This window comes from Medicago sativa, chromosome 5 (genome assembly GCF_051527215.1).
Source record: "Medicago sativa cultivar Bolivia chromosome 5, Bolivia_mono, whole genome shotgun sequence".
Lineage (NCBI taxonomy): Eukaryota > Viridiplantae > Streptophyta > Magnoliopsida > Fabales > Fabaceae > Medicago > Medicago sativa.
The window spans coordinates 71727722-71750844 of record NC_140753.1 but is presented as its reverse complement, the minus strand read 5'-3'; the positions used below and the strand labels follow the sequence as shown (position 1 = coordinate 71750844).

General features: G+C 33.8%; 2 protein-coding genes across 4 annotated transcripts in view; both read right to left on the bottom strand.

Annotated features, from left to right (window-relative positions):
• LOC146924653 (ARM repeat superfamily protein) overlaps positions 1-18577 on the bottom strand; it is a 31819-nt gene extending 13242 nt beyond the window's left edge. For 2 of the 3 annotated variants that reach the window (XM_085709583.1, XM_085709584.1), the window contains exons 1-20: positions 18300-18577; positions 17315-17482; positions 16962-17051; positions 15846-15982; positions 15638-15728; positions 15084-15166; positions 14849-14955; positions 13825-13977; positions 11392-11456; positions 10556-10643; positions 10396-10474; positions 7699-7807; positions 6657-6716; positions 4858-4976; positions 3668-4037; positions 3417-3601; positions 3247-3316; positions 1836-1983; positions 1569-1738; positions 761-1111 (exon numbers count right to left, since the gene is read on the bottom strand). In XM_085709583.1, coding sequence (XP_085565709.1) covers positions 761-1111; positions 1569-1738; positions 1836-1983; positions 3247-3316; positions 3417-3601; positions 3668-4037; positions 4858-4976; positions 6657-6716; positions 7699-7807; positions 10396-10474; positions 10556-10643; positions 11392-11456; positions 13825-13977; positions 14849-14955; positions 15084-15166; positions 15638-15728; positions 15846-15982; positions 16962-17051; positions 17315-17482; positions 18300-18491 — 2835 coding nt within the window. In that variant the 5' untranslated portion in view covers positions 18492-18577. Of the gene's footprint in view, positions 1-760; positions 1112-1568; positions 1739-1835; positions 1984-3246; positions 3317-3416; positions 3602-3667; positions 4038-4857; positions 4977-6656; positions 6717-7698; positions 7808-10395; positions 10475-10555; positions 10644-11391; positions 11457-13824; positions 13978-14848; positions 14956-15083; positions 15167-15637; positions 15729-15845; positions 15983-16961; positions 17052-17314; positions 17483-18299 lie in introns of those variants that run through there. The other variant, XM_085709585.1, reaches the window with a different exon arrangement.
• Positions 18578-20621: 2044 nt separating this feature from the next.
• Positions 20622-22756, bottom strand: ENODL18 (early nodulin-like protein 18). Its single transcript, XM_085709582.1, has 2 exons — positions 22447-22756; positions 20622-21329 (listed from the first exon to the last, which is right to left on the bottom strand). Exons 1-2 carry the CDS (start codon positions 22646-22648, stop codon positions 20812-20814), a joined length of 720 nt encoding a protein of 239 aa, XP_085565708.1. The 5' UTR covers positions 22649-22756; the 3' UTR covers positions 20622-20811.
• Positions 22757-23123: the final 367 nt, after the last annotated feature.

The following is a 23123-nucleotide window of genomic DNA, read 5'->3' as shown; positions in this document are numbered from 1 at the left end:
TGACCTCTTTTTTTGGTGGTGACCGGGGTTTGAACCCCGGACCTTGCATATATTATGCATTGTCCCTACCAACTGAGCTAAGCTCACGACGTGACCTCTAAATCAGAATTAAGCATTTTCAAACACAATGAGTGGCAACCTAAAAAATAAGGCAGACACAGATGACATGTCTAATAAAATTTATCTGAATAGAAAATCCCTAATACCAAACATCAACAGTAATCCCAATGATGACATAGTATGCATTTAACATCTGACAAATAAAAACACGTTCAAATTCAAAACTATTAACACCCAAAAGATAGTCCAACCTAAGGAATATGAGTTTAGTAATGATGCCATATATAAGAATAAAGACTATTATTCCATGACCATGCACTTGTCTTGGGCATTGTAATGTAAATATCCCCATCAGTCACTATGATTAAATTCTGAAAGGATTGGTGTCGACATCTTTAACAATATTCCTCAAGTTTGAATAAAGACAAAGGAAAATTTTAAGGATAACGCCCATCTTCCAATCCATTTTTACACTAAATAAACCCTCCGTGAAATATCTACTCTCTTTTAGCATATAAATACGGAAAAAATTATGGGACAAATATACAACTGAACCATCAGAAATGTATTTAAATTAAAGGAAGAGTTCAGTATCTCTGAACCATGTCTGAACTTGAAAAACAATACAATACAAGTTTGATAAGTTACTAAAATGAAGCGGGAAGAAAATAAGGACACTTTTGGTTTCTAAATTCAAAACCTGAATTTCTGGAAGCATTTTCTGAATAATAGGATGATTTCCGCAGTACTTTGTAAGTGATACTAGCCAGACGGTTCCAGCACATCGCTCTTCTTTCCTGCTACTATACAAAAGCACATCAAAGAGTTTTTTGATAATTGCATCTCTTGCAGAAGCATGATATTCTTCACTATGTTCACTTTGTCCATTAGGAAACTGCTTTGACACAGAAGAGTTTAAATCTCCCATCAGAAAATTTGAAGCAGTCGACAGAGAAGTGAAGTTAGTTCTGAGAATTGTGTCAGCATTGACAGGAACACCACCCCACAAAAAAGAAAGTGCCTCCCCCGCAGCAAAAAGAATATCCTCAGCCTGAAATTATGGTTACATACATGAAACACACTCTTCAACTCAAAAAGAAAACATTGGAAAAAAAGAAAAACAAAAAACTTAATGTAGAAATTTGGGGCCTAACTCGTCCTTACAAAACAGGCTTGTAAGGTGACGAGTGCCTCCTCTTTATAAACTCTTATCAAGAGTCCTATCTAACTAATGTGGGACTAATTCCACCCCCTCAAAGCCAACACGAGGCAACTCATGTCGCAATTAGGCGAATAGGGGCAGATCGCAATAAAGGTGAAATTTCCAACATTTAAGCTGTTCTCAATCAAGATCAAGCATCCAAGAAAATCAATATCAAAATTCTTCAAAGAAAAAATTGAAAATGTAGAGAAAATAAAAGCAGCAAACTGAACATTCACTCTGATATAAATCACTGATTCATAACAAGGAAATCATATAAAAGAGAATGAAGGAGCATTTGAATTACCTTAGATCGACAAAGGCTGAAAATCAAATTTAAGGCCATATCTAGATGCGAGGATGATGATTCTTTTACAGATATATGTCCAATGGATATGACGATCTTCTGTATTGCTTTAACATCATCACTTAAGAGAAGCTTGCTCAATTTATCATTCAGAATTATTAGAATTCCATCTGCAGATTAATCAGAGACTCCTATAATTTCTTAACCAACAGCACAATAATTATTTATCTAACAAGAATTCAGTCAGCATATATGAATTAACTTTACCTGAATTAGAATCATCAAGTGGAGGTAATGAAATACGTAGTCCGATATGACCTAATGCTTGCATTGCAACAGCAGCAAGAGCAGAAGTTTCAGAATTAACCACATCAACTAGGCATCTAAGTGTTTTCCGGAGAAATATTTCTGGCATCTGCCAAGATTTTTATGTACAATATTAGAAAACTAAATTTTAGATTGGGAGTCAGAAAAGATAGCGAGTAAAATGACACCAAATCTGATCTGAAATGTTTACGTTACATCATCTTTATAAGAAGGCTAAAGAGCCGTCAAGCTCTATGACACTATCAAGGTGTCTTATAACATTTGTAACAAACTCTACAAGTGTCATTAGAATATTCTAGATCATTAATTAACCATGCAGTTGTTCTAAAAGCTGCAAGCTAAGCACTGCCAAAAACATTATCGGAGTGCAGTACTGAGCACTAACACTAGACACTGAGGTGGGCCTTATACATGTTAATGGACCCCTTAGGGTATGATTAGAATGATGATACAGTTGAGTTCACCGGAGAACCCGCCAATGGTAGCAGAAGAGGTGGTGGGTTATTATCGTAAGCCATGAAGTTGGACTAAAATCGCTTCTTGATACTACCTTATTAGAGAACTAAGTTCGAGAGAATTTGGGGGTCTGAGAATTTAAAGTAAAATGACGATGGTCTTGATAAGAAATGCTTACGGTACAATCAAGCATCAGCATTATAAACACATGCTGAAGGTTATCAAAGATTCACAACTCTGTTACACTATCTAGTTTTCATACAGCAGTTTTATCTATCTGTGCAATTGTTATTAGACTATTATTTGATATCACTAAATGACTGTGTAGCTGTGCTAACATCTGCAAGCTTAGCAGCGCCAACACATTGCATGACAGCAATATAACGAGAACAGACACTATATGCAAACATACACAAATCGAAAGATATGTATATTAAATACAATGACACAATTATTGTTAAGAGTCTCACAATGGATGAGATAATGCCGGAACACAAGTTTATAAGTAGGGGCAATCCTCGCCTTACAAGTTGGTTTTGTAGGGTTGAGTTAGGTCCAACCCAAATTCTAAGAACTATTTATTATACCCAAAAACCGATATTTGAGTTTCATTTGATATATTTTTGCAGAAAATTCAGTTTTTTTTTTCAAAAGGCATGTTATTCAAGATCAAAATTGCAATACATGACTCAAGTCATTTGGATAAAACCAACAGCTTATGTAAAGGTATTGAAAACATAATAACTGAAAAAATCAATTAAAATAAATAAGTACAAAAACAACAACAACCAAGCCTTATCCCACTAAAAGAGTCCTATAATTAGGGACGGAGGGAGTATATATATAATCAAATTCAATTACTAATTAAAAAAATATGCAGTAAAATAAAACTTACAGGTGCTCTAGACAAATAATCTGCAGTTATATATCCTATTGCACAAAGCGCACCATGCTGAATCTCAAATCTATCAATAAATTAATTCAACATAAGCATAAACAAAATATGTTCAGAAAAGGTTAGTTCTCAGAAACTGGACTAAAAAATTACAACACCAGTGCACAAACCTCGATTTGTGTGTTTGGCTGAATATTGAAGTTAATTCAAAAATAACATCAGATGTTGCAGGGAGAGGAAGAGCAGAAGACACAATTCCAAGTAAACATGCAATTGATTCCCGAGTGTCCCAATCCACATGACTCAGTAGTTGTTTAAGCCATGAAATTTTGAGAGCATAATGTGATGCTACCACCTATAAAAAGAAATTGTGTCAGAAAGAACACAAAAAGAAAGCAATAAAGAAACTATAACATCTGACCTCTGGCATGTGTGATCCAATTATAAGTAATGCTTTAGAAGAAGTGACATGCAACTCAACAGAGCCTTCAAATGACATAGAGTGTTCCAGGAGCGAACAGAATGTCTTGACTGATGACATAAGTTCAGTCGATCCTTCTAAGGACTTATTCTTCTCCAACTCTGACTCAAAGCACTTCATTAAAAATTTGATCATGGCAACGTATGTGCTTGAAGGAAAAAGAAGGTGCTGGTCTCTAATTTCAGTGGACTCCAATAACTTTGGCTGTTGCCGGAGAATATAATCCAACATCATACCAAGTTTGGGGTACTTCAAACCATCAATTTGATTTTCAATTTTAAGCAAACAGAGGCCTTCAAGTGCCATTTCTCTGTTTCAATCGGGGAAAGGAAAAAAAAAAAAACTAATTTCAGATCAAATTAGTTAAATGAATTTACAAGACTTCAGATCAAAAGAAACTTCATAATTAAATCACCTCAGAAACCTAATAGTGCTAAAAGCACAACTCAAAATTTTCAAACATTGTCCAATGAATGGAGTTCAGAGATAATCACTATGGGATAAAGTAATTATCTACAGCAACAAAAAAAGCATTACAGGGTGAAGAGTCACTGTTTTACTAATAATAAAAGTAATAACAATGTAGATTTTTTTGGTTAAAATTCAACTCATCAGTGTGATCTTTACTCTGCAGAAGTTTGAAGAGTTGTGATCAGTAAGAAATAGCAATACTACTACAGGAAGCAGTCTTCTAAAATTTTAACAAAAATACATATTACAGTTTTGTTTCCATGCTTCATAGAACTGTAATTTTCAGTGAAATCAAGGATGAGATTGGTTTGATTACAGATTGAATGAAGAAACAATGCCTAAAGGGTTCGTTCTCTCACTGAGCGCCTACTTTGGAAAAGACATGCAGGCAAATCATTGTACAGTTTTTCAATGAAGAGAATACAACCATAATAGACACGGTTTTTCTTTTCTTGTTTATAGAACAAATTCAATCAGACAGAGAGAAGATAATTACAGAGATGGGAGGACAATGAGCTCACGTAAAGTAAAAGGAAAACATAAACAACAAAGGAAAACATCACTTAACCAAAGCTACCCAATCCCTTGAAGCAAAACCCTTGAAATGTGTTTTAGCTCATCACAGCATGTCAGCACATTGCAGAAGGAATTTGTTATACCTGATATCCAATTTAGCATCTGATGCTCCTAGCATACAAATAAAACGACTCGGACAATGTTGAAAATCAAACAAAGAGGTTGCCCATCTTACAGCACAAAATCTTACTTCACTTTCCTCCTGTCATCACAACAAAACAAGTTCTTGTAAGAACCTTTTCAAATTTTATTTGGATAGAAGAAGGATATTATTAAAAGAATATAGAACGGAAAAAGAAAGGGCATCTTCCTTGGATGAACAAAAACTGACAAATCAAGGCTAAAAATGGAAATAACCATAACAATGGAACTAATAATAATTAGTGGCGGAGCTGAAAATAATTTTGAGGGTGGGCCAATTCTTTTAATAGGTGTAGATTTATATTTTTTTATTAATTAATTCGAGTGATTATTAAATTTTTTGTCTATAAAACATAATTTAAACCAAACCGATGTTTTAAGAATATTTTTACATAAATATTATATTATTTTATTTTATTTCACATATACTTTTAATTGAATAATAATTGTGCTTTATTTACATAAATAGTTTTTTTTAAAGGAATTTACATAAATAGTTAATGAGCGATATAGAATATATATATATATATATATATATATATATATATATATATATATATATATATATATATATACTAGAATCAAATACAACCTAACATGAAGTGGTTGTCCTGGTGGCTAAGAATTCATCAATTTTTCAAGTATGCGCCAGTTCGATCCTCGATCCCCAGTGATATATTTTTTTAATAAATATTTTTTAAAAAAAAGATAAGAAATTAAAAAAACTAGCAGGCAGGAGTCGAACTGTAATCTAGAAGGTACATGACATGTTGCATTAACCGCTAGGACATGCTTACGATTTGTAACATTTGACGCAAAATATTATAATTTCATATTCTAATATGTTTTCATAATTCATACCTATTAAAAATTATTTTTTTTAGGGGCCCACCCTAGCCCATAGGTAGCTCCGCCCCTGAATTAATAATAAATAGGTTATTATTCTGCGGCATGCTTAGTTAAGAGTCCCGCATTGGAAATGATATGGCCAAACAAACATTTATAACTGGGGGCAGTTGTCACCTCACAAGCAAATTCTAAGATGGTATCAGAGCTACCGATTCGAGCAGCCCACCATTTATATCCACGCACCAAGCCCCATTTATATCCAAATTCTAAGAAAGGACCCTATCGAATCTATCTGAAAACAGGGACAGGACTCAAAAACCTTGCAAAGATCCCCGTTCCCAGAACTTGGAAAGCTGACAAACTCAAGAGGTACTACAGCTAGCCAAGTTGCTAATTCCTAGTAAGCTTTCCTCGAACTTCCCTCTTGAACATCTCTAAAGTTATAATTCTAAATTATCAAAATCATTTAAGTATCATCATGATAATATGTCGAGCATATTTACCACCATTAATTCTGTGTCATCACACATCTCTCGAGCATTTACTCGTGTTGAATTACATAAGTATCAAAATATCAAACACTTTGCGAAAACATACTTGTTAAATTAGTACATCACTAAATGATTAAAGATAGAGTCTGACAAGAGTTTAAAAAGAGAGGAATCTCGCCTTACACACCGGTTTTGTAAGGACGAGTTAGTCCCAATATAAAAATCTAAGAGTTTTATATGTAAAAAATTGTTTGATAGAATAAAGTGGAAAATAAAAAGCTTGGAATGCTCAAGTTTTAAGGGATTATATTTTTCTGTCTCTCATATTAAAGAAGAAACAAATTAATATATAATGTAAACAGTCCCATGGAGAGAAGAGTAGCCAACAAGCTGTGTCATACCACTTGAGAATTGTTTAGCAGAAGCACCTCCAAATCTTGTAACACTGCTAATGGGGCTACCTGATATACAAGATAATACAGTCAATAAAAGAATGTGAAAGGAGGGTAAAGTCTCAAATCCACCAAAAGTTCATAAGCAAGATCATAATACGATCTTTTCAAAAATGAAACAAAGTCCAAAAAAACAAAATATCTTGAGCACCACTTAACACTTCAAATTTGAAGATAATTTCATTTTATAACACCAAGTTAGTCAAAGACTTACCGCAATATAGTCATAAAACAAAAGGATTCTAAAAATGCCATTTATACTGTTAGAGAGTCCCACATTGTATGTGATATAGCCTAAACTGTGTTTGTAAGTGGAAGGCATCTCTCACCTTTTACATGTCAGTTTTGTAAGGATGAGTTAAGTTCAACCCATAACCTGAGATACACTAGGGCTACAAGACACCTGATCCTAGATAAATAGGAAAATCATGAAACAAATTATGACAATAACTGAGTAATATGGAAACTAATCTTAGTCCTTAGATAATCCAAGATTAGAATCTAATCCTATGAGATACTTCAAGATACGCTAACATAATATCAAGATACTTGCTTATATTCTAACATCACCGAATAAAACATAACACCTCACCCAAAAAAGAGAGGGAATGTTAGTTTGAGAGAGAGAGAGAGAGAGGGATATGGTTTTTTGCTGAGGTGTTAAGATTTTAAAGAGGGTACAAAGAAGAGAACAAATGATTTCCATCTCATTAAAACTAAAAGTAAATGATACCCAAAACAAAAGAATTTCATCAGATCCTCATAGCTCTACAAGGTTTTACTTTTTACTTGTCAAAATGTTTAAAGATACATACTATAAATTCATATGCCATGTATCATATATGCAAGTGAGGTAAACATCAACAGTGTGACTATTACTTGCAAACTACCTTCACATCAGATAGAGTGACGATTAAAACTTCATAAGAAAATTTTCCATTACAGATATTATTGATGAAAAATAGATTCACATAAAAGGCGGGTAATTTACTTTGTATGCTGCAGCAAGAGATATTGTTGCTTCCTGGACAACAAATCGGAGAGATTGGGATTCAACTTTCAATGCATGAAAAAGACGAGCAGCCATGTCAATCTTTTCCCTGAAAGAACATGTAATAGCTCCATTAGCAACCACTTAATACAGCTTAAATAGGACCTAACTCAAGGACTCAATTGTCTGCAACAACAACAACCATTATCCACTATGTGAAGTTGGCTACATGAATCAAACGACATCATAATGTTCTATCATAAATCATATTTATCAAGGTAGACAGGAACGAGTCCCAGCACATAGGATCGTCCGTTCCTACGTGCTCCCCACACCCAAACGTGCCTCGTTCTTGATTGGGTTCGTTTTTTCCATGTTTGCTGTCAGGAACGAGTTCCTGATGCAGGAACGTAAGATAAAAACGAGCTGGGCTTTGGCTTAAGTGGTTTGGGCTAAACGAACCGGGTCGGGTCAAAAGATAACCCGGTTTTATATAAAAGATAAAACCCAGAAAATTCATTTTTCTGTTTCTTCCTCACCCAAACCCTAAACGTGAACGGCTGTTCCTCACCAACAGCTAGCACAAAACGGCGGCCATTTCTCTTTTCCAGCGAATTTCTCGCCGACGTTCTCTCTCTACCCTCACCTAAACGTGTTTTCTGTCGTTCTCTCTCCCTACCCTCACCTAATACTCTGTTTTCATGCTCTGTTTTCATTTTTCTGTATTTTGAGTACTTAACTTATGACTTATTTTGAGTACTTTGATGATTATGACTTATTAATTAAATTTAATGTACTTATGATTTCTATGTTATTTTTTTTTGTATTATATATTTATATGATTGTGTGTGCGTGTATAGGAAATTACAATTTTGCCCTTGTGTGGGTTCTTACGAACCGTGTTACGTTCCCCGACTTTACGTTCCTTCACCGGCCAATCGAACCTACGTAGAAACTCGTTCCTGACTACATTGATATTTATAGACAAATCATGGCCTCCAAATCTAACAAATGCAATTGTCTTTTGTAAAAAATAAAAATATCAACTGAAAATGAGAAATGGTCATACAGAGAAAGCAACTATTGGCAGTGGTGTAACAGCAATAGTCGTAAGCGGGTAGCTGGCAGTAGTTATTAGCTATGGTAAACACTCTAAAACAGCTGCAATAAACTGCGTCGCAATCTATAAATATTAAATACCTCCTATATTCTCAGTTTCAGATCATCAATATTATTCAAAAAAAAAGTTTCAACCATCAACAGAATATCAAACACTGGAATCTTCTCGTTCAAATACTCAATGCAGTATTTACTAAGTGTATATAAAGCATCCTTGCAAAAAAAAAATATTAGCTTTGAAATCATGTAGTACGCAGAAAAGCCTTGCATGGACTACAATTCAGACATCCATAAATTCTATAAAATACCAGTGTCCAACAAAGAGTGTTCACAATTGCATAGTAGAAAGACCTAACAATAAGCTTTGAACAAAGGGATTGTGAATCATATATGCACTCAGCACATTGTAAGTGTTAGAGAAATAACATAAAAAAACATTCATGGATCTTCACCTAACAACTTCAGCTTTTTTTATTAAGCATTCCTAATAAAGAAATTATTCTTTAAAAAAATTAAAAAATTCAATTTTCAATGCAATAAATGCAGACTTTCATAAAATCTTACCACTTTAGGTGCTTAAAGAGTGCCCCGGGGGCACACGTTAACATTTCCCTTTTTTTTTAAGTAACTTCAGATTTAAGAATAGTTGGTTCATGGTATGGTATCAGAGCCTCTCAAGTGGTCTAGAGTTTGGTTGTTACATACCGCCACCACTCCTCTAGTAAAATGTAGAACTTCAGCACAAGGTAAGTGGGCTTATGCTTTGTCTATGCTTCATACACAAAGGACTCATGACTCATGTGTAAGGGGTGTTTTAGAGATATAAGAATATTCTTGTATCCTCACCTATTAGCGTAAGCTTTCATAGAAGTTGGTTTGTGAGAATTAGTAACTTCTCTCCCGAAACCTCCAATAGTGCCCCCCTCAAATTGTATATAAGAAAAATTAATGGTGTATCCCTTAAAGTATTCACCCAACAGTTTTGCCTAAAAATTAATTGATATCCCACATATCTTCCCTTTTCGTCAAATTCGAACTCACTTTCTCTAGAAAGCTCCTCTTCTTTTATTTTTGGAGAAAAGCTTCCTAGATCCTACGATACATCACCCAGTTTCGTTTCTCCAACCCAACACAGACTGCTCTGCGTTCCTCCTGTTCAACGAGGTCAACTGTTTATTTCAACCATTGTTTCAATTTTACATTTTTCTCTTCTTTTGCAAAGTAATATGGACGGCTTCAGTTCCGCATAACAAAGGAGCAGTACGCTTGGAAGTCACTAGGTCCCCATCATAATTTCATGTTAAGTTTGGCTGACCAAACAATAAATGGTATGGAATTATTTTTTTGCTTTATTTTGGTGGAATATATGCACCCAAGGATGGAGAGCTATCAACTAATCTTTTAACACACACAAAAACACACATTGTATATAGTTTATTTCAAATGTGCTGCAACATTTTGCAATCAAAATTCAAAACCATATACTATGGTCCCGCCAATGCAAATAAGTTCCAGAAAAGACAAATAAATTTAGAAATGGGAAATATAGTTGACTACAAGAAATAGAGAGACTGGGACCTGAAAAGATGAGGCATGCGTTGTGCAAGCAACCCAATTGATTGAAAAGCATAAGTTTTGACCTCCCGAGCACTGGCATCTGAGTCAATACTTAAAAATTGAATATGAAATAGACTAATATCATTCAAATAAAAAAATAATATTAATTCCTTAAGCAAACCTGCTTCTGAGCTTGAATAACTGTCAAGAGACTTCATAATTCCACTCAGAATAACAGGACCCATTAACTTAAGCTGATCGATTTTTGCCTGCATTTATATTTACAGATATTAGAGATGATGAAGGAGCAATGGTTCAGTATGGGACAACGGTATGTGGATAACAGTCTATGAGACAAAGTATGATGTGAAATCAGTTGCAATGCATCTCACTCTCACTAGATATTTATGTGGTTGTTCATCTTCAACAGAACTCATCACCCAGAGGTAGCATCCATAAATGAAGATAACTCAATTCAGTCAGGGCAAGACTTTTCTATTTTGGTGAAGTTAGTGCTCACATAAAAATATTTTTGGCAAATGACTCATTATGAAATTGAGGCAACAATGCACCAAATCCTCTTGCCTCAAACCTAACAGAACCTTATGAATTTAGAACCAATGCTGGCTTAAATTTTTTTTTAATCATCGCTTCTTTAAACTCATTGGAAATGGGATTTGAGGAGCAAAATTCCTTAAACTATACCAAGATGAGGGGTTTGCCTTCCATAGCCACAAGAATAGCTTCCGTTTTTCTTCCTCTGGTACACCCCCTTAAACCTAAAAAGCTACCTATCCTACTTATCCACATCCACCCAGTAGCATCTTCCCATGCAAACCCAGGAACCCAGGTCATCACCATTTATCTTCCACCTCAACATGCTACTAGTTGAAAAAATTCATCTGGTATCTTCAACTGAACAAATTCTAACTAATATGCTACTGGGCAAAAAGAGAATTTGTTTTTAACAGGTAAAACTTCCGACAAAAATCAAAAGCCAAGTAATATCATACTCACATGCTTAAATACCCAAACAGTAAATTCCATTCCCAATTGCTTCAACCTTGATGTGGTACCATTACCTACAAAATTCAAGAATATATATAATATTAAAGATAAACACTGAAACAGAAAAGAGATTGGTAAAAAAGACAACAAAATAAAGTTTGCATAAATGTCCCAATCTTTAATCCATATACGTTTGTCTCAAGAATTTTGGATGATGAAGAAGAATTTTATTCAAACAGAGAAAAGTTACAATTTTCTGACCTATATGAAAGCAAGAAAATTATTTAAAAATAAAAATTACAAACTAGGTAGATTCCATTTTTTTCCACTATTAAGAAAAGAAGATTACAACCTCTCTCTCTCTCTCTCTCTGACAGAGAGAGAGTGAGAGTGAGAGAAAGTGAGTTATAATCTATTATCCCTATTCAGTGTACTGTTTTATTCTGTTAAGAGATATTATTGGGAAAAACCCAAGCTCCACGTCAGATAGATAAGACTCTTGATAAGAGTTTATAAAGAGGAGGCACTCCTCACCTTATGAACCGGTTTTGTAAGGATGAGTTAGACCCTAAATTCAACATGGTATCAGAGCTTGTCGAATTCAAGGGCCACCTACCTATCCACGCATTGGCCCAAAAAGAGTGTTGGGCGTGAGGGGGTGTATTGGGAAAAACCCAAGCTCCACATCGGATAGATAAGACTCTTGATAAGAGTTTATAATGAGGAGGCACTCCTCACCTTATGAACCGGCTTTGTAAGGATGAGTTAGGCCCCAGATTTCAACAGATATCATCATTGATGACTAAAGAAACTGGGGGCTTTGTTGTTAGGCATTATTCCTGTTTGTATAGGATCACTGAATTAACTGTTTAAATAAAAGAAAAATTGAATCACAAAAGGAATATTATCTTGTCACTTTTTTATTCACGTCTTTAAGGACTGCTGTTTCTAATATTCTGCATATTCTTGTGAGAATAGACAACCGGGTCATGCAGTGTCACAGACTGCATCCATTCCCCGGTTAGTTAGTTCCAGTTATTGTAAAACTTGGTTATCAAATAGTGAGAATCAGAGATCCAATTTTGAAATTCAAGGACGCTGTATATCTTTGCATGGTAGAGCTTCATAATTTTGCGGCTTCTTACAGCGAGTAATTTCCCCCTCTGTCACAAGAGCCACTGATAGATCCCCACCCCAACTCCTCCCACTCCTCTGCTGGTCTGATTGAAAGTTGACACCTTCTCCTCCTGTGTTGGCAATAGCCAAAAGCATCTCCTCTCTTACGGAGGGTTCCCTCCATTAAGCCACTATCATAAAGTAGAAATCTCCTTTGCTGTCAACAAGGTGTGCTAGTTCATATCACAGCCCTAGAGTCCCACTGGACAACAGTCAAAAGAATTATTCGCTACTTGAGAGGCACACACATGGCATGCATCTCCAACCTATTCTGCATTTCATCTGTTATTGACAGGATTTTCTTAAGCTGGATGGGTGTCTAATCTTAATAATAGGCGCTCCACTTCAGGCTCTTGAATAATATTTTGGTCTGAATTTGGTTTCTGGTGTCAAACAGTGGTTTCTAGGTCGAGTACTCAAGCCGAATGAGTACCGAGTCTAGAATCTGGTTGCCACTTCAGCAGGTGGATTCAAACTCTCCTCCATGATCTGAATGCCAAGACTCAAGACCTCACATCCTGCAATTTCCTGTGATAATATGAGCATTGTGGCGCCTTGATACAAACCCATTCTACATGCGAAAACAAAACATATGCAACTTGATTTTTTCTTAAGAGTTTGAAGGTGCTCCAAATTCCCACAGAAAAAGCAATGTGCAGAATCTATTAACACAAGGCCTTGTGAACCCATCAGTTTATCATTTTAAGGGACAAGCTCAAGGTACTTGACTTTCATTCTATAGATCAACCAACTTGATCTCAAGGAGGGGTTAGTGAGACAACACAAAGGGGTCATGCGTGACATGGCATCAATTCCCCTGTTTGTTAGTTTCAGTTGCTGACAGTGGTGAGTAACTTGGTTAATTGTTCTGTTATTGTATCTCCGCTGTAGAATCTCTATACATAGATTGCAACACTCAGGTATCACATAATAAGAAACAGAATCAGAATTACAATTTCAAAAGATAAGCTCTCTGAATCTTTACAGTTCATATTCATCTTAACAGAAAGCATTGTCAAAGAAAAAGAGTATGACTTCAAAGATTTGATCTTTACACATGAAATAACTCTATACACAATAGATTAAGGCAATAAGGTGCACAAGTCGTATTATTATAGTGCATGTGTGATGAACGAACATAAAATCATGCTGCCTTGACCAATAACTAAGCAATTAATTTTGCAATTATATAGTCCGCAAACTTTAAACAGAAGGACATATATTAGCACAGTAAAGATCAAGATTAATAAATAAACACTTCACTACCATAAACGCAGCCAAAAATGCACTGCAAAGTGGATGGGAAACTATTTGCTGCTGCAATAGACCGGCAGAATATAGACATCAACTTTGCCTTTAGAGCATGACTCCCAGGACTCACTCTTGACTCTGAATCAACACCTTCAACTCCAACAGTACCTACATTCACCATCAATCATGTAAAAATACTAAAGAACATAAAACTGAAACACTTCCTAGATATAGTAAGAGTTCAAAATGTCAATCGAAAAGGCACATAAAAATTTATCAATAAATGCCTTGCTTAATATAGCTAAGTTAGCTAGCAAAGGTGTATATACAGGTTTTGACCTAGAAGAAGATAGGCAGTAAATACCAAAAAAAAAAAAAAAATCGCAATGCTTAAATCATTCTCTTGATTTTAAATTTTTGGACTGAATAAAAATATATTAGGAGTGGTTGAGTGCCTTCTCTTGGTTATTTTGAAATTTATAACCATAAACAAAAGCAATTACCTTATACCCACCTTTTCTCCTTATCAAACAAAAACAGGACTGAAATTAATGAGACTGCTTGCATGGTAAATGCTAAAGACCAAGTGGATGCCTAAGTGTGTTCTTATATTTCCTAATGGCCCCCTCATGACAACAACAAGGACGATTTTTGAGCCCTTTTTCCCTTTGTTGAAATTGCACTTAGTGTATAAAATGGGGGCAGCAAGTAATAAAGCATTGGAGACCCCCAAGAGGGCCCAGTTCAAAATACAGAACGTGTGCAAAATTTTACTCAAAGGTTATTTGATATATGAAAAAAATAATATGTAGTTAGGAAAAACCTGATTTAAACTAAGCAGACTCTGAAGCACACATGAATATATTTGAGAGTTAATTTATGTAAGAATCATGCAAACTCAAGATTCATATGAAACTTTCACACATATACATATAATCATGAAAAAATTGAAGGAAAAAAAAACTAAAAAATATTGTAACTCTATAATAGACAACAACATATGTCCTTATATATCTCAACAAAAGTTGTAATAGCTTACCATTAAATAGCAAAAACAGTCTCTTCATCAGATTTAAATCATCTAAGTTAGCACCACTGGCCTTCTTCTTTAAAAGCTCCTCGCCTCTCTTTACCACAGGCTCTTCACTTGAGTTAATTGATCAAACAACAAATGTTATCATTCACAAATAAAACACCACAAAGATAGAACTCAGAAAGATAAATTAGTAAGAAAGAATAAAAACGGTTTCAGTAAAATGAGATCTAGAACATACCAATCTACAGAAGCAGCGACATATAAAGGATAAACAAGTTCAGGGTTAAGCTCCATGGCTTGAATAACATTCAAAATACCCAACTGCACTCACAGAAAAGGAAAAAAAAAAAAATAAGACAAGAACATAGTAGCTTTTTTTGTAAAGGCACAATAGGACGTGCTTATAGCCATCCAAATGTGAATATACTGACAGGTTTGCATGTTTATTCAAATGAAAATTTAGAAATCAATGACAACAATCAACAAAATCCTTTTCCACTAGGTAGTCAGCTACGTGAATCAAACAACACCTATAATGTCCTATTATGAATCAAGTTCTGAACTCATGAATTTCTAGTTCAGAAAGATGAAACAAAATGAACAGAATATCCCTATGGCGACGAGAAACTCTCAGATTAGACAGCGTTCCTTCTGATAAGAGAAAAAATTGTGAAGGAAGATATTTAGGAGTGGAAGAAGTTACCAGTTCTCCGAACCATGGTAATAACATCAACAACATACACTATCTGAACCTTACATGGTAAGATAATGGTATAACCATTACATGATTACCTTTCTTAATAGAAGTTCATTATTTTGCAACTGTTGTTTCCCTGTAACACGATTGACTTGAGCAACAGAAAGGCCAGGAGGGAATCCACCACTACAACAAAACAGAAACTACCATTTGATTAAATGGGAATGAATCAACCAAATTTGTGACATAACAAATGCAAATATCACAAGCTCCATTCAGTATAATAAAAATCCAATTCCAGACCTTTGAGAGACCCGCTGGTACAACATTGTATGGAGACAAAACTCAATAAACAGCTCCTTATCTTGAGAATTGTTCACTTTTTTATACTTTGCAGCAACTTCATCACCAATTTGACCAGAGTGGCATTCACCAATTACCTAAAAACAAGCAGCAATTCATTAGAAGGAGTAGTCATAACTCATATCCCAAAGATCAATAACTAAGCATGATTCTTGCAAACATGTATCAGGGCAAATAAGACTCTACACTAGGTTCAGGGCAGAATAATTATGACAAGCAGCATTCTGGTGTAAATGGGTGTTTTGAGTCCCTTGAAACATTCCTCCTTTTCTCACAAGCCAGCCAAAATAAAGTGCAACTAATGCCAATACTCAAGTTCTCCGAACTCCAAGCTTCTCATGTGTGTGTGTTGGGAGATAACAAACTGGGAAAACTTGATTTATGCAAGCAATTTTGCGTGTGCCGGCATTTACTTTAGAAGCATGTTGATAGGACTCTAGAAGTTGTACAATTTGTTACAAGTAGTAATAGAATTAGTTAGGTGGTTATAGTAAGAGCAAGGGAATAGATTAAAGGGAAATACATTCTGTTTAGCACTTGGGAACTGAGAATTAGCTTTGTCTACGTAGAAAGGGGAAACACTTGGAAGGAGAACCGTCTCCTTTTTCAGTTCATACTTCTTTGACCAATGATAGATTCATTCTCTTTCTTTCTATTTATGATTCTAATCTTCAATACTTGTTTTTGGGTTCATAACAGCTACTTGTAAATATAAGCACTGAGTATATGCATGTATCTGTTATGTATATGGTCATGCTTTTATGATAGGCAATTGTTAGTGACGACTGTTAATTGCTGTCAATAATCTGTTAAGCATCAAAGAGAAGGAGCATGCAAACCCTGCTTAGTTTACAACAAAACGTAATATTGATAAATAAATAAATAAAATGATAAAATCATCGACCAAGGGAGGAATGGAATGGCCAAAGTCAATACCACACTTTGTCCTCAAGTCCAATTTGCAAAACAGTCAAACTAAGCAGAAGTATTCAGTATTTAACGAAATAATATACAAAATTTAGTTATGTAACAATGGAGATTCAAAAAGGTTGATACCTTAACAATGATTCTAAGGATAATTTCCTGGTGTTGAATAGGAAGTTTTGAGATGTTCAACAATAGATCGGGTGCCAAATCTTCCTTTACCTAATCAAATTGCAAGGGCATTAGATTGTTTCCACAAGCTCCATGATAAGTATTCAATAGCGAAAAATAATGTGTATGTGTGTGCGCACTCGCTCGGTTTATTAAAAGAGATGAAAATAAATTTCATAAGAGTCTCAGCTCTACTATCCTTTATTAGCCAAATGCTTAAACAGGAATTATCAGTATCAAATTTCACATTATAATTTATAACCACAAAACAGTAAATATAACAAAGCAATAAACATGCACTAAGAAATAATAACCTTTGCATTAACACGTTGAAAAGCCATCTCTATATAGACAATGCAAAAATTCCTTATCATCGGAGCAGCACCAGATTCCGAATACAACGTCCACAACTCAGTCAAAGGCAAACCAATATCAGACTGAAGCTTCACTCTCTTGTTCACGTGACTCAAAATCTCAAGAACCTATCATAAACACACAATTCCCTAAACCATTAAACTTTCACCAAACCACTTTCTCCATCACTTGAAAACCACAATTTTAAAAACAAAAATTACAGGAAAATAGAATAAAATAACTACTGTGCAAGACCTAAGAACAACCACGTAAACAATCTGTTACTCACAAAAATGCAATAAAAATACAAAATCTTACTATAACAAAGCAAAATGTTTGGTAAACCTAAGTATTCTATAAGCTGTAGCTTCAATTTGTTCATTCAGCAATTACAATATGAAAAGGAGGAATGTATATATATATATATATATATATATATATATATATATATATATATATATATATATTAATTTACTTGATAAAACTAAAAAAAAGCTATAGTTTCTAACCGTTCATTCAGCAATTGAAATCTTACTGTAACTTAAGCAGAATGTCTCGAAAACCTAATATGCTATAAGCTATAGTTTCTAACCATTCATTCAGCAACTGAAATCTTACTGTAACTAAGCATAATGTCTCGTAAACCTAATATGCAATAAGCTATAGTTTCTAACCGTTCATTCAGCAATTGAAATCTTACTGTAACTAAGCAAAATGTCTCGAAAACCTAATATGCTATAAGCTATAGTTTCTAACCGTTCATTCATCAACTGAAATCTTACTGTAACTAAGCAAAATGTCTCGTAAACCTAATATGCTACAAACTATAGTTTCAATCGATTCATTCATCAATTGGAACATAAAATCGAAATCCATGCTAATCAACTTGATAACAATTACATAATGAAATTTCCGGCAACGAATTGAAATTCGGCGGTGAAGTACCTTGTTACGAACTGCGATGGATGGAGAAGAGAGAGAAGAGATTGTGAGAGGAAGAAGCTTGGAGAGTAAGGGTTCGAGGTTGGCATCGTCGCAGAGAGCTAAACGAGTTAACATCCGATCCAGCATTTCTTCGATTTCTGAATCCGATTTCGCTCTGAGTGTTGTTGCTGTTGAAGATGAAGATTCCGCCATTTTTGGTTTTCGATTTGATTCTGTTCAGCAACAAAGTGAAACTCTTTCTTCTTTCTTCGCGGTGTGTTAGTTGAGAAATGAAAAATGAGAAATTGGAACGAGGTAGTTATTATATATATATATATGTGCGGTTTTGGCTTGGCTGGCTACTTGTGCTCTAAGATAGTTTCGTCTCACTTTTGGGTCTATTATAGTCTTTCTTCTTGCATTCACATGGTCGATGTATTTGATCTTACTCATACGATTCAGATAAATGAAGATTTGAATTAACTTTATAAATTAAAGGGTTAATTATGTTTTTAGTCCCTACAAAATTGTGACCTTGTAAGTTTAGTTCTTACTTAATTGTAATAGCATTTTTAATCCCTACAAAAAATTTCTGCACTCAATATTAGTCCTTACTCAATCCAAATTTGTTTAATTTATGCTTAAACTCTTAAGTTTTTCAACAACTTTTTACAGGCGTGTTAAGAACGTTATTAAAAGGTCAACCGAAAAAAATATCGCAAAAATTTGATTTCTACGTCCATATTTTTGTTACTTATATCTTAAACTTTTGTCGTTTTAAAAAATTCATATTTAATTTATTTCATGTTAAAAAATTATAGATTTTAGTAAATGAACCTTTCATAGTGTTCTAAACTTGTATCAAAAGAATCGTTAAAAAATTTAAGAGTTTAAGGATAATTAAACAAAATTTATTTTAGCAGGGACTAAAATTATAAGTAAATTTTTTTTTGTAGGGATTAAAAAAGCTATTAAAATTAAGTAAGGACTAAACTTAGAAGGTCTCAATTTTATAGGGACCAAAAACATATTTAACCCTAAATTAAAAGAATTTGAACATGAAAGAAATTTAAATTGTTTGATAAGATTGGATGGCTTTGAGCACGATGATCGTGCGAATGTGTGATTTCTCTAACAGTGCAGAATCAATCTAAGGAAAACACAAGATGATATCGATGTTAATCTTTGAAATTTTGACATTCTCTTTGATCATTATTTATTTACTTTTGTGTTTAACTTCATTTCTTTTTACATTTGTTTTGAGTCGGAATGTTGACGATGATCAATGACATCCCTTCAATGTGGAAGTTTTTTATTCTTCTTCTCCCTAAGAGAAAGTGGTCTAATTGTGTTTTCTTGTTTTTTTATTCAAACTCATATTAGTGAGATCAATGATGGTGTCTCACTCATTAGAAAGAGGAGGATAACGAGCTTCTACTTTATTTTTTATAGACAAATGTTAGTTGTTAGTTTAATGTTAGAGGGGAGGGAGAAATGTTAGTTTTCGAGGATCGAATCTGAAACATCCATCTAAATCTCCTTCAACATTTATTTTCTCATCAACCGAGCAACCTATACGGGCCAGCAAGCTTCATACTTATGATAGATACTTTATAACGGGTCAACTAATTTTTAGATTTGAGAGAATTTTAATTTTTGGTCCATCGTAGAATTTGTTATCCTTTAATTAACAAATATGTCTAAATGTTAACTACTTAATAATACATTATCATCCGTGTAAACATAGCTCAATTAAAAAGGACATTACAATATATAAGGGATGAGATTTGAACCTTAGATTCCTCGATTAGTCATTTTAATGGGTAAATTTCCGATCATTAGATTACTTGACAAAAAAATACAACATCACCACTCAGATCGTGTCAACAAATTACTACATGCTCTTGCATTCTGTTTTGCATCATGCAGTTGTAAATATGTAGCTCACTAATTGATCTCCTTTAATTTTATTCATTTTCATTTGTCGCTCTTTGTGCTATCAGATTTGTTAATGCAATACGATTAAAATCATCGTTTTCTTGAATGTCCTTCTATCCTTAAGACATCGTGTCTTCCCCCACCACATCAGAGATATCAATCACCACATCTCACGATAACATAGGATATCATCTGAGATATCAATCACCATATCTACGTATTCATAATTCAAAAAAAAACCATATATCTTGTAGCACAAGCAATTTCGTTGCAAATATTAAAACAAAATTTTGATACAACTATAAATAAACACGATCCTTGATCATCCAATAGGATTCTCAAAGGAATTGAACAAATCAAATACAGGACTGTTGTCTTTCAAAAAAAAAAAAAACAACGGGACTATTTCTTGAACTCTTGTTCTTTCTCAATATATTAATTGAAATTTACACAATAAATATAATGTGAAGTTTTATACAACAATAACATAGATGGTATACCCTAGCTCACATCTCACGTCAACAAAATTAAATTGAGAAGATAATAAAATCTATAATAAATTATTATAAAATAAATAAAAGGTATCTTACACAGACTAAAAAAAGAAAAATGTCCCTAATAAAACAAGGCATCCATATAACATGTTGTGAAATTTTGCATACTTTAACATCGAAACAGAACTGGATTCCTCTTTATCTTTATCTTTGTCACTAGTTTTTTCATCGTCACTGTCTTCCTTAGGATGGTTGAAATTGGAAGGAATATTTGTGTCTGGCGCAGACTCATCGTCACCGGAAATTGGACTAGCCGGAGACGGAGAATCTTCGGATGGCTTTTGAAGACTCTTCGGCAAACCTTGTCCATGAGTCACATTTATTTTGAAATGTTGTCCATTTTTGCATTGTTCACCATCATAATCACTAGAGAAAAAGTATGTTGCCCCTTCTTTCAGTAAAGGAACTGCCACTGTTACTGGATGTATATCAGTGTTGGACGGATCAACTGATGACCATTGGATTGTGTCCTTGTCTTGGGCATCATCATAATCACATTGTTTGTATGTGGTGAAATTATATGTTTGAACAAGAGAGTGGTTATTGTCTGTGTTGAAAACTACATTTGACAAAACAAACAAAGTCAAATTATGTCATGTGAAATTATTATTATTATAAAAGAAATAAAGATTGTATATTTTTCATCCACACTTTGAAGTTAATACTAGTGATTAGAAAAACCTAAAGACACACTAAGAATACACATAAACATTTCAAAAGCGAATGAGAAATTAACAAACCAAACTTTAATCCTAAAACCAAACAAATTAAAGAAATGAAAACGGGTAGCCACTCATAGTATCAAAAGAGAATATTTGTACCAAAAGAAAGGAATATTACAAAAAGGCCCAGCAACTGTCACTTTGGCATTTTGAGTATAAGATAAGATTCTTCTGTTTTTTTTCCTTCCTTTTTTACAAAAGAGACAAACGGTAACAGTAATTTTCTGTGTTAATCTGTTTTGCTAAATGGAAGAGTGAATACTTGAGTTGGGACCTATTTGGGGAATAATGTGGGTTGTGACAGATTCCACTGTCCAGAACAAGAATAGTACATCCCTTTTCTTAGTGCTTCCAATTTAAGCATAATTTTTTATAAATTGATTAAATGCAACACATACCCAAAAACAGCATATAAGTACATCACAGTTGGGAAATAAAAACACAACCACTTAGGTGTGACACTATAGTGATCATAATTCATAATAAATAGTATAGTTGAGAGTTTACAACCAAAATCTAATTTTATGCTCCTTTCAGAAACTACTAATGAGAAAGTAGATCCACTATTGGTGGTGTTGACATTTTATTTTTAAAAATATTTAATTTTGATACACTATAAAATAATTTACACCATCAAATAATCAATCACAAACAATTGTATATATATAACTTTTATGATTGTTGTAATTAAAGTCAATTTTTCTATGATGTGATGATTATAATTGATTGACCATGTAAAAAATTGAAACACACAATTGAGTGTAAATTGGAAATCAGATCGAAGGATTGAAACTAGAGTATGCATGCCATTAGAAGTAATTCAATGCAAAAACTAAAAACAGAGAGAGATCATGTACTATAGGTTATAATTCTATCATGATATATGTTCCAAAGACCTCTAAACATGAAAAAAAATCAAAGACTATAGGAGACATTAAAAATAAAATCACTTACTGAGGAAATCTCCCAAGCTGAATTCTTTCTTGGCAACCCATTTCTGATAATTAACAGTTGGCTTTTCAAGATTGTCAAACCAGCCTAAAGAATCTCCCACTGTGTAATTTTTGTAAGCTCCAACAGAACCTAAGAAACATGATAGAAAAAGACAAGAAAGAGTTGAGAATAGAAACAATGATGAGTTTCTTCTATTTTCCATTATTCTTGGGTGAGTGAAATGTGAATAATGGCAACTAGCAGAGGCAAACTAACAACTAAGTACTAGCTTTTATGACAGGCTCAGTGGATGAGAATGTAGGATTCATATGCTGCCAGCTATGGTTACATGTGATTTATAATTTAAGAAGCCTTGTCTTTCTGTTGAATTACTAAAATACTACTACTCCCTATTTCATTTCATGTCGGTTTTTATTTGTGTTGTGTCCCACAAGCATGTTATTTGGTATAATAGCTATTTTGGTATCTAAATTATTATAAATATCTAATACTCCCTCCGTCCCGCAATAGATAACTCATTTGAAAATGTGTGATTTTGACCTAACTTACTTTGACCATATTTTTCTACTAATATACAAAGATAAATAATATTATATAACATGTCGTTAGATTTGTCTCGATGAGTATTTTCAAAATATCAAATTTTCATAATTTTTTCTAATATATTATTCAAGATA